The sequence below is a fragment of the Besnoitia besnoiti genome (genome assembly GCF_002563875.1).
Source record: "Besnoitia besnoiti strain Bb-Ger1 chromosome Unknown contig00014, whole genome shotgun sequence".
In the NCBI taxonomy this organism is placed as follows: Eukaryota; Apicomplexa; class Conoidasida; order Eucoccidiorida; family Sarcocystidae; genus Besnoitia; species Besnoitia besnoiti.
The window spans coordinates 815,441-827,643 of NW_021703916.1; the positions used below are offsets into that span (position 1 = coordinate 815,441).

Genomic DNA, 12,203 nt, shown 5'->3' on the forward strand with positions numbered 1-12,203 from the left:
AATATCCATATTGCAAGAAACGACCTCATATGCACCTGCCGGCCACGGTTGATTCCAAAATATACTTTTCTTCTTTTATGTGCCCCAGGTTCGAATCCCATACTCACATGGGAGACATGCCTGGGCAACGGCGAGCGCTGATGAAAAGTCGGTTGATTGTGGTACTCTGTGATCCCGTGACGCCAGCAACAATCGCATGCTACTGTCTCTGATACGTGTGAGACTTGAGGATAAAGAAATAGTGCGTCAGCCTGTTCTAAACATCTTTGTCAGACACAAACGCACCCTAGTTGTGCGGGTTCTTAAAAAATCTGTCAATCGCAGCAGGCGACGCGCGTTTTATACGCCACGACAGCAGCTAGCGAAGAATCACCACAAAGCAATTGTAGATGGAGAGGTCAGGGAGAGAGTTGCATATGACGCTATAATGGTTGCAGGCGGCGCGCCAAGTCTGCGAGGAAAGAAATGACGAGCTCTGCAGTGGCACAGCAGCACTACGTGGAGTGCTGTCATCCAGTTATTCGAGCTAATACGGAAATAAGTTGGTGATATTCAGTTACCTCTCTCGAAAGGACACAGAACACCTCGGGATGAAGGCAAACGAAAGGTCTCCGACATTAGCAATAGCCAGGAATACAGATTTGCCAGGTTCAGGACGGGCCAGATGGTGCGCGACAGTCTGTCTGAGGTGACTCAAAGGTGGATCCTGTATAAAGGCAGCAAGCGTCCGATGCTGAAGGTTTGCAGCCATATTGCGACGGTTGCTGTAAGCACCTCATATGGAGCATTTAGCACGTAGCGGATTTCGTCAGACACAAACGGTTTGGCTGGGGGCAAAGCCTGCAAGACATCTAGCAAGGAACGGGCTACCTGTCTCACTCTCGTTGGACCAGGGGCTATCACCGCGGACCCCAAATGTTTTAATACTGCCGATGGACACTGTGTTACACTGCGCTTGCTGCTGCAATAGCGAATACAGGCACCTTGCAACAAGGAGGAGCTGAGCGCAGGAAGCAGCGGCGCTTCTCGACCGTGAGACCAGTGATTTCCAGGAGGCTCTGGGCGTCGACCCGGTAGGAATTGAAAGTAAAAAAAGCAGATGGCGGCGCTTAGCCCTCGGCCGCTACTAGGGCATGAGATACTCATCCAATACATACACTGGCTCAAACACCACGACTGTGCTCGAACGCCTGGCGGCCCTTCCGTCGGTGCACGATGTGCAAATGGTTTGTTCTCCCACATTCATCGCCAGAGCTGCTGTCAGATCAACGACATATTACTTTTTTTTCTTCTAGTTCTTGTTCCCTCTGCATGCTACTTGTGTCTTGTAAGGCTCTGTCAGAATTTGACGAGCACGTCCCTTTCATCGTGCCCCTTTCGAAGATGAAGCTTGCTGGAGTTCTCTCGGTCACCGCCTTTCTGGCGTTGGGCAGCGGTGCCGAAGCCGGGCCTGGAAAGAAGGGAGGATATACCACGACTACCACTCTGAAGCCCAACCCTCTGCACATTGAAAAGGAGTGCTTTCAAGTACCGTATAGCGTCGAGAAGACATGCTACAAGGATGAAAAGGTTTCTCGTCCGTACGCCTGCCCTTCTCCACTTGAAGAGGAAGTGTGTCACACCATCAGTGAAGAAGCTGATGACACCTGTTTTCAGCTTGTTCAGAGGGAAGTGCAGTACGAGTGCCCGAAGGCCACCAAGCAACAGCTATGCTCATCCGTCCCCGTCACCCTCAACAAAACTTGCAAGAAGTCGGTGACTGAAAAAGTTGCTGGAGCCTGTCCAAAGATCATCAACGTGCCTCAATGCGAAATTGTATCTCGCCCTAGTGTGGACTCCTGCTACGAATCAGAAGCGTTTGAGCAAGAGTACGAGTGTTGGGGCTCGGAGACGCATCGAGAATGCGAGGTCGAAATGCGTGTGGTCAACGATTCCTGCAGCAGAACCATCGACTCCCCTGTGCCTTACGAGTACGACGACATCGTTACGGAGAAGATCTGCATGACGAAGCTGCACACAAAGGCAGGGCAGTGCCGAAAGCGAATTGATAGCGAAGAGCAATACCCGTGCCCAGAGACAAAGTGGGAGAAGCGGTGCTTCGAGACCTCTAAGTTAGTGCAGGAGCCTTGCGAGAAAAAGGTCGTCGCCCAGGAGGCGTATGACTGCAGTGAGACCAGGCACGACACGGTCCAGAAGACCTGCTCCCGCCGCATCCCGAAGAAGACGATGGTCGAAAAATGTGCCCCCAGCAAAAAGGAGCACAGGAAGTTGAGGCGCTTGGGGCCTGCGAAAAAGGGCGGGAACTGCCAGATGGTCGAGGTTCTGTCTGAGGAAATTGAGATATATCCTTGCAACGAGGATGTGCTTGTGTCTGTGCCGAAGATCTGCACTCGAGAAATCGCAAAAACTGTCACCGAAATGTGCCCGAAGCAAGTGCCCGACACGCAATGTACCATGGAGTCTGTCGCGATCCCGAAGCTTTGCTCCCGCAAGGTGTCTGAAGAGATTGAAGTGCCTTGTGAGGCCCAGAAGCAGGAAGAAGTCTGCGAGGATGTACCTAAAAAGGTCAAGAAACAAGGATATCGGTTTGAGAAGAAGAAGGAGACATTCCCTTGCCAGAGACATCAGTTCGAGGAGAAGTGCTACGAGGTGAAGAAGCCCAAGAGGGACACCTGCGTTGCGACACTGTTCAAGACTGTTGAGAAGCCTTGCACCCGTCAAGACTTCAAGGAAGTCTGCCATGATGAGCAGCAGCTGACTATGCAGCCGTGTCTGGAGGAAAAGAAGACACAGATCGAGGTGCCTTGCCCTGAGCAGACAAGTGAAGAGAAGTGCATCTACGTTCCAGTGTACGAGATGGGCACCTGTACAACCGTCATCCAGGACGTTCAGCAGAGCCCATGCAAGAAACAACAGCCTGCAATCCGCTGCGAAACTGTGAAGTCGGAGCGTGCTGGAACATGCTTCAGATCCGAGACGATCCAGATCCCCTACACCTGCTACGAAACGGCATACGAGGAGAAATGCGTCGAACTTCCCCTGACTGGCGCTCCCCCCCCACCCCCTGGCAAGAAGCTCTGAAGTGTCGAGTAGTGCTCCAGGCTGATTTCACGGGTGGAGTCTAGCTATTGAGACCATGTGCAACTACTTTTTGCGCCCGCCATTTGTGGGCATTGTGAAATGAACGTGTTGAACGAATGAACAGTTCTCTTACCCTACGTCAGCTAAGTTCGAATTTACTACTACCAATCGAGACCACTTGTGAAGGTGCATATGATTCTCCGGCCCCATCTACCCTTAGAAAACTACGACTCCCAGCAGCGTCGCCGGCCTCAATGCCTTAGTCTGCATGCTGTTAGTGTAGGAATGTGTTTTCCGGCAGCGAGCCATTCGTTCCCCGCACCACTGTACCATGAAACCCACCAGCTCAGCTGTGTGGGCCCTATCCTCAGCCACTCGGTCCCGCCGACCTGCCAATTTGTTTATCTGAGTTGATTTGACCGTTCGATGCCGTTCTCGTCCGAAGTACATGAAACAGAAAGGCGAGATTGCATTCTGTGTCTAGCATGAAACGCCTCAGTCGCTTTCCTCAGCGACTACTCTTTTTCCCTGATGGTTTCAACTATAGGGTTGACAATCGTAGGTCTGCTGGGTCTCCCGACACCGAGAAGCCTAAAAAAAACTTCAAAGGAATACACGGAAATAACAATACAACGAACGACCAATGCATGGCTGCACATGAGCACCATCGACAGCTCACACATGGAAAACGAGATGGACGCCCGCGCGGAGGAATTCGATGCTCGCTTGACTATTAAACTTTTACATACCCGCTACCTCATACCTGGCCATTGGCCAAAAAATGCGAGCAAGGAACAATGGGGTACCAACGGATAAACAGCCGAGCACAGATTCTCTGCAGATTCCAGGCATGCGCCGGAGCACTGCACACTAAACCCATTCGTCGCCCTGGACGTTACGCAATGTGTCCGAAGGTACGGAGAAAAATGTTAAACTTCATTAAGGCTTCTCTCGGCACTTCACATTTTCGTACACGTCTATGAAAATGGCTGCATTCTTGCTGCGAAGAAGACGGAAGTCAGGGATGAAAAGAGATCGCCATCACCTGCCTGTTGAAAACAAGGCTACAAGATGACAGTTAGCCTTGCAACACGCGCATCGACAGAATACATGTTGTTCCTTGTGGCGAAGCGCGCACGCTCAGACGATCCCACCGGCGTGAGCACAGCTGCCGCATACCATCAAATGCGCAGCTCCACGAGACGCTACTGCAGTTTCTGCCGCGAAACACGTCCTGCACGGACCAGATCATGGATGGTCTCTTGTTTGGCACGCTAACCGTTTGCTGCCCTCCAAGACTGAACAATCTTGAATATTTGAGTCTTGCAGCAGCACACAGAAGAAATCACTCAACCCTAAACTCCCTGCAGTAGGCTAGGACGCAATTGCGGGAACCCGCGCGCATGTCGTCCCCTGAGGGTGAAAGGAGCCCAAAATCGGATCTTGTTAGCCGCCTCAGATCGTCCCATTGAGATGAGCAGTTCCTGCCTGGAAGCTGAAGTTTCCTGATTGAGCAAGACTGCTGCCATATGGCCGCGCAACTTCAAAATGTAGCTCTGGCGCTACTTCAAGAGACGCCCCTGCGACGCCCGCACCTGCAGCTGGGAGACCATGCCGGTGGACGAGCTTGTACTGAGAATGCGAGAGAGAGAACGCGGAATCAAGGGATGGGAGCGTTCCGCCAAGAGGCGGGGGGATGTGAGAGAAGTCGAGCGGCTTCAGCTTCAGCGCGACGTCCTGTGGAGAGGGAGGAGACATGTCTTTCGGCATCGCCTCCTGCTCCATAACGTGGGCTTCCTCGCTGGGCTCGACCAGGCCACTGGTGTCGGATGCCCTCTGCAGGGGCTCAGCGACTGGCCGGACGTCCCACACGGCCTTGCCGCCATTTTCAAGGGACATGCTTGAAAGCGCACCACCCACGAACTGTTGGATTTCGTTTCCTTCTAGTTGGTACAAGACTTCCTGCTTAGCCGTAAGCACCACAGGCCGGAGCTTGTTGTCCGCTTCATTAGCCATGATGGCTTGACGCTCCTCATCAGACCCCACCTGAAACGCGATGCCATCAACTGTGCGCTGGCCTGCATGCTCGGGATCGACGGCGTGCAGAGCGGGTCCCTGGAGCGCTTTTTGGTGTTCTTGACGAGCCGCTTCCTGGAACTGCTCAATGCGGCGCCGGGTTTCCACTTCATGCAGAGTCATTTCGCGGACAGCGTCATTCGTCACCGCCAAGAGCGCGGCAGTGGTGTTTCGCTCGCGCTCGCGGAGTCCTTTGCCGTCCAAGAAGCGCTGTTTCACCTCAGCCACCACGGGTTCGCCCATGCATTCACGGAATAAGGTGACGGCCTTTGCCTCCTTCTTGCCCTTGGAAGCCTGGAGCGCGGCGGCCGCCTCCGCGGTCTTTTGGGCCAGGCGGTAGTTAACGCGTGCCTGAAGCTCTTGGCGGTACTCTTCATCCTCCTTCTGCAGATAGACCTCCTTGAATCCCTCAATGTCCTTCAACTCGTCATAGGAGAGTGGAGGAGGGCCGCCGGAGCCGCATCCGATCACCGTGACGGCTGACATGTCCTTCTGGTCGTTTCCCAGTTTTCTCGCCTCGTGATCAACGTAGAAGAAAGACTTGAAGAAGGGAATCGGCGGATACCTTCCATCCTTGGTATGGTTCAGCTGCGAAATGGTCACGTATTCGCCGGGAGCAGTTCCGTGCATTCCGGGGATTCTGTAGATGAATCCCTCCTCTTTCTCCTCCGTCTCCGGCGCTTCCTGCTGGAGGGGTTCTCCACTATCGCTTTCATCGTCCTCGAAGTCCAGAGCATCTTCGTCGTCCTCATTGGGGTCACGGAGAGCGCCAGCAATCCGTTCCCTTCTCCTCCGCTCGCGCTCAAGGAGCATCATGGTCTCACGCAGTTGGCGACGCTGCTCTGCGCGAGCTTGAAGAGGATCCGCCAGCATGAGCAGAGGCAAGTACGTGCCGTTGGCCGAGCCCGGCTTGCCCATGTGAGCCGCAAGGCTAGCCGGGTAACGGCCCTCGACAGCCAGTTGCTGCAGACGTTTGGCCTCGTCGTACGCAACGTGAGCCGCGAGCTCCGCGTTTGTTGCGCAGGACTCCCAGTCCGGGGTGGTAACGTCCGCGCCGCCGCGTTTGGTAAGACGCGCTGCACGCGCGGCAGGCTCCTCGTGCCCAGGCACGGCATTCTTCTTCAGGAACTGCTGAACGATACCTTCAGGGTGCGTCATCGTCACGTCCTTGGCGATCTTCGGAGCGGCGAGAGGGGGGGCGGCCTTCAGAGCAGCGATATTCTGCTTCGCCTGAGCAATGCGACGCCGGCGTTCCGCTCCGCGGCGGCGGGCTTCCTCTTCCTTGAGCCGCGCAGCCTCCTCCGCCTCAACGATTTTGGCGCGGCGCGCGTTCTCGATGTCCTCGTAGTATTTCGCGTCCAACGCAAGGGAGTACTGCGACGCATGTGCATAGCGATGGAGTGTGGCAAGGCCCGGCTCGTTGCCTTGTTCCACTTCTTTCTTCACATACAGGTACGCGGTTGCGAACGCCGCGTACACCTCGTCCCACTTGCCGAGGGACTCGCGGATCACCGTGAGAGCACCGCGGCGTTCAGTCCAATCGAGAAACTCCTTCCCCTTTCCGTTGAAAAGCAGGATGCGCAGCAGCGCGACCATGAGAGGTGCTGCATCCGTGGACAGGGCCTCAGGAACCGAGCGCTTTGCGAACTCAAGGAAAGTTTCTGCATGCGCTGCGGCCTTGGAGAACACCTCCTCGATCACGAGGCCACCCATCCACATGCCCAGGTACAGCTGCGAAAGCAACAGTTGGCCTGCTGCATACAGCCAGTGCTCAGTTCCGAGGACCTTCGCGACAGTCCGCACGAGCTTTCCACACTCGTTGTTCCACTCCTCAGGGCACGGCCGCCCGAACTTCTCCCGGAGAACAGCGTACTTGCCCACCAGATATCGTTCCATTCCACTCGGCATGTCTTCGTCGCGGAACGTCTTCTGGCAAGTATGGCAGTGCCAAAAGTCCTCCCCCATGTAGACGCAATAGTTCATGGGGACGCCCGCCGCCCGCAGACGCTCTTCACGTTCCCTCTCCTCACGCTCCGGATCGGCCTCCTTCTCAGAATCACCAGCCAAGCTGCTGGTCTGTTCGACCTCTGAATCACTGCTAGCCCAACACTCACCACCCTCGCTCGACACACCGGCAAGCTTTGCACTACCCATAGTGTCACAGGACGTCAGGCTCATCAGAGGCTTGCCACCCTGAGCCTTCTTGCCTTGCTTCGCGTCTCTCGTGGAGTCCGCGCTGGCCTCGTTTTCGCTTGAGAGCGGGGAAGCTGTCGTGCTGCTCTGACGCGCGGTCTCGGAATCCGCGCTCTCTGCGCCGGCAGCCTGCTCCTCACCAGCGAGCGACTCTTCCTGCTCAGAGTCAACCTCTTCCGTTTCGTTGGACTTCTCGGACTTGGCGTTGCTGTACAAACGGTAGGTAAGCTCGTCCTCGCCATCACTTGAGGCCTCGCAGTCGGATGAGCAGCCATCATACGACTTTCCTTCCTCGCCACCCTCGTAGTCTGAGCTGTGGCACGACTTGTCGAAGGACGAAGAGTTCTTGAGCACCGGCTGCGCGGGTCTCTCGGTGTCGAGGACTTCCTGGCCGTCGCTGGCGCTTCGTTCAGAAGCTGCACATTCGTCGTCGCCTTCAGGAAGAGGCGGCAACATCGGGCGCACGCGCACAGCGAGTTCACTTTGCTTCTGAGCAGCCTCGCGTGCCTCTCGGTCCTCCGTGAAGCGAAGCTTGACAGGACGGCACTCGGGACACAGGATTTTCCTTTCTTTTTGGCAGGTGTCCACGCACCGCGTGCACTGGCAGAAGATGCGCTTCGTGGCCAGGACCCGCTTGCGGCGCTCCTCCGTCGGAAGGTAGAGCTGATCAATGTAGCTCATCGTAAGGGGTGCACCTGCCTCGATGTCTTCAAGGGCAAAGACGACGAGTAGGCCGTCCAGGTTGCGGTAGGTGACGTTTGGTCTGCAGGAATGCTTGACACGAGCCGCACGAGGATACAGGGCCCAGCCGCGCCCGCGGCTCAGGCAATGTGCGTTCAGCTTCATCTTTCCGTAAAACTCCTGGAAGGCTGCGGCGGACGCGAGGGCGCCGGCATTCTTGCAGTGGAGGACGCATGTCAAAGCCTCGGTGTTCGTCAGGTCGGCAGCGCTCCCCTCGAGCTTCTCAAGCACGGCCTTCTGGTCGTCCGTGAGGTTTTGGAACGAGGGCCATAGTCCAGTGGCGCTGACGTCCGCGGTGATGACAGGCAACTCGACGAACACCACCGCTCCTTTGGACAGCCGACTGACCGAGCAAAGACCGCCTTTTCCACCCTTGTTGGACAGGCTTTCTTGGTTCTCCGTGTCCTCGCGAACTGCCACGGCAGCGTCAGTCATCTTCTCCAGGTCTGCGCGTTTGCTCTTGCAGAAGTTCACGATGGACGGAATGCCCAGTTCCTCGATGGTGAGCGCCGTGGCGGGGATGACCTCTTCGATGTTGATGGCAGGCTGCTGAACGGGTTGTGCTTCGGCGGGTTGCGCCTGTGTTTCGTCCGCGGGTTCCTCCGCACCTAGCACTTTCGGGAAGATCGCGCCGGAGCAGATCTGACGCACCAGCGGGTCCAGAGGAGAGTCCGGCTTGTTTCCAGTTCCGGCCTTGATGTCCTCTTCACTCCACACGTACTGACCCAGCTTGTACACGACGCCTTTGGTGGCCGAAAGGGATTCAGAGCCTTCTTGGCCTGCGCCAGCTGTGGGGGTCTGTGCCGTGACGGGCTGCAGAAAAATTGGCGGCGGCTTGTGGAAGGGACCGTTCGATGCCGGCGCAGCTCCGCGCACTTGCACCAAGGCATCGCTCGTTGTTGCGACGACAGGGGCGCTGATACCCGCCGCGGGCGTTCCTGCGGAGGCGCCATCTTGCATCGAGCCCTCCGTGCGAAGCTGAAAAGTGGACGGAACGCCGTGCGGCTGCACGTGGCACGAGTTAACGACCTCGACGTAGTTGGGAGGGACCTGCGAGTTCGGGCCTGGGCGGGAAAGCTCGCCAATCCTCATGCCCGTAATGGGGCCCCGCACATCGGCGACTGGACCAACATAGGAACGGATCGTCGACGTCACAGGCAGACACAGAGCCGGCTCCGAGGGCGCGTCGCTGTGCAGGCGTGAGGCCGGACCTTGAGGCGTGTGTGCCGCGCCAGAGAAAGGCACGCCGGAGGCGATACTGGCGGATCGAAGGCGAGAGTCTCCGCGCGCCCCCAGACCCGAGGAGGCCTGAGCCGCAAGTTGACCTGCGCCGTTCAGTTCCCTGGGAGCTTCAGATGCTGAGCGCTGCGCGCTGTTCACAGACCTTCCACGGGGCTGCTTGAGGGAGGCCGCGCGGACGTACCCGCCTGACGCCTTGGAGGCACTCCGTGACGCAACCTCCTCAGCCGTCTCAGGGCTGAAGGCCTTCATGGGGACAGCAGGGATGTTGAGGGTGTTGAGGTTCTCGACCAGCTTTGCGTACGGGATGGAGCCCGAGCCATCCTCGGGGTTAACCCACCTGCTGATTTCTGGGGGGGCAACCTTGGCGTAGTAGCTCAGCCACTCAGGGCTCGCCGGGTCGAGAGCCGGCGCAGCGGCGGCTGCGACTTGTGGCTGCCCATCACTGGAGCCGGTGCTAGGCTCCTCTTTAGATCCGGAAAACAACTTGGAAATAGTCTCCAACATTTTGAACGAAACCGGATATTTGGGCCGGTGAGGGCAATTAGGGTACGGCCGCGTTAACACGGTGAGCGGATACCAGGTGGTGTTGAAGGGCCGTACAAGGAGAACATGCAGGGAACACTGAGGCTTTGGTATTCTCCCGAAAGCACCGACGATCTCTGACGAGAAACCATGAAACAATGGAGATATGCTGGACGAAATAGCTGCGTTTTTGCGTTAAGAGCCGGAGTGGCGGAGCCCTAGGACGACGCTACGGGGCCTCTCCAGGGAGGTTGTCCACGCAGAAAGCCACGCTGATAAGGCGGGAAAAGAGCGCAGAGTCATACACGAGGCGCAAACACGCCGGGATCAACTTTTCTGTGGGCGAAATCCCACTTCCTAGTTGAAGTCAGCGTACTGTTGCGTATCTCGCACGAGGTCTGGCTCGGAGGTCTCCTGAGGGACACTTCGGCTCGCGGACGGAGGACGGACGGCGTGTCGCAGGCGGCGCGGATCGACTAGAGCTGCCGTGGAAAAAGGATTTCTGGGAAGAAGAGTCGGCACGCGGACGTCCTTGACGCGGAAATAGACACCAGATGTTCCACTCACAACAAACAACTACGAAAAAACTGCCAGCACGCGTACGTCAAGATTGCTAGCCCGGATGCTGTGCAAGTAGAAAGTGTACTATAAGCAAGCGAACCTCGCGGCTGTCCCACGTGCCGGTTTCCCTCAGCTTCCCGGTATTAAGCCAAGAAAAGTCTTAAGCACGTTCCTCTTCAAAGGGAAAACGCTGCCGAGAAACCAAAAAACACAGGGGGACGTAACGAGCGTATGTCTCTCGTTTCTGTAGAACGGAATAGTGCTTCGGGATACGCTAGCAGGAATAGCAGGTGCTCGGCTCGTAGGAGCCACGCCTGCAACCCTCGACATGACGGAGGAGAGCCATCGATGGCTAGCACGAGGCGACGCACCACCAGTCAGTCGCCCGCGCGGCTGGCGCCCTCGCCGGCGAGGAGCCCGCGCTCCTGGGATTAAGACATGCAACCACCCCTGCATTCCTTTTGACGTCCTCCGTCAGAGGAGGAGCTGGGCGGAGACGACGCCTGGGCTTCTTCCCGCTTCGCTGTTTCACGTCCATGACGGTTTCTGAGGCACTGCACGGCGATCCAGACACGCTTCGGTGACCGCTCTGCAGTGGCCGTCCACCGATAAAAACTGATGTCCTGGGCGCCCTCCAGGAACCAGTGAATGACAACGAGCACGTCAGAGCGAACGGGCCGGACGAGCAAGGGTGCTAGTCCGCGAGACGGATACATGTGTGGAATGTGTCGACGGTCTGCGACGCCCACACAGTCCCCGCGGCTCTCAGAAACCGTCTCACTACTGCCATCCGGACGGATCCTCTTTTCTTGAACGCCTCAAGCTAGACCAGTCTTACTTAAAGCTCCTGTCACGAGCTTCACTGATCTCCCAAACATACCGGTGATCCCTCGTTCCGAAAACATTCCAGTGCACCCATCTCATTGCCCCCGTCGGAAGTGGCCAGGAGCGGAGTTACCCGTCCTCTGCGTGTGCCCGCTGGCGACACCCACGTCGGTATTCGCGAGACCAGAATATACTCCTCAACGTCGTCCGACGCTCTACACCAGGGAACCAAACGAGATCATTCAACTGCAACATCGCAGTGAAGACCTCACAATCTTGTGGGTGCCACTCATTGTAACACTATATGCACTCTTACCGCGTGCGCCACACATGGGATGGTCGCACTTTCGGGAGCGTTTCGGTGGCAGGAGGCCCTGCCGGAGCGCACTCTTTGAGAATAACAGTCATTGCATTCTACCACAGGATTAGAAAATAAGATTAAGGAAGTCAAATATGGTACTCACATACGAATGTGACAACATCCGTTGTTGCACTTTCAGGACTGGTGGTGCGTTGCCAAAGATAAGAAGCTGTATTGTCGTGTGACATTTCCACTGGCATGTGGGAGAATGCGCGGCTGACCACTGCCCTCCGACAAGAGTACTACAGCATGTATTGCCACGCCAGTGGTGCTGTTGCAGCATCTCCTGCAGCAAACCGTTCACACGAACAAACAATTGCAGATTCGAGTACGGGATGACCGTGCTGGGCGTCACCGAGGCGTCGTGGTGCCATGGAGGAAAATATCTGGCAGTGTTGTCGTTCTCCTTCTTAAGCGGTGAGCAGTGTACGATCCGAAACAAGATGACAGTAGCGACGGCAACCTCACAACTAATCAAAGGTATCCGCTGAAAGAAGCGCTGGCATCAAACCCTGCAAATGGGATGACACGTTTCCGACTGATGCCTATCTAGACGGAATCAAGCATCAACAGCGACGAGTCGTTCATAGTACGTCCGCCT

At 56.5% G+C, this 12,203-nt stretch overlaps 2 protein-coding genes across 2 annotated transcripts; one reads left to right on the plus strand and one right to left on the minus strand.

Moving 5' to 3' along the window:
- Positions 1–1,383: 1,383 nt before the first annotated feature.
- On the plus strand, positions 1,384–3,081 carry BESB_025970 (Toxoplasma gondii family D protein; the record flags this gene model as incomplete). The annotated part of the gene is made up of 1 exon (XM_029361277.1): positions 1,384–3,081. The coding sequence occupies one exon, from the start codon at positions 1,384–1,386 to the stop codon at positions 3,079–3,081; it is 1,698 nt and encodes a 565-aa protein (XP_029215632.1).
- Positions 3,082–4,536: 1,455 nt separating this feature from the next.
- BESB_025980 (putative histone lysine methyltransferase, SET) lies at positions 4,537–9,837 on the minus strand (the record flags this gene model as incomplete). Its single annotated transcript, XM_029361278.1, has 1 exon — positions 4,537–9,837. The coding sequence occupies one exon, from the start codon at positions 9,835–9,837 to the stop codon at positions 4,537–4,539; it is 5,301 nt and encodes a 1,766-aa protein (XP_029215633.1).
- Positions 9,838–12,203: the final 2,366 nt, after the last annotated feature.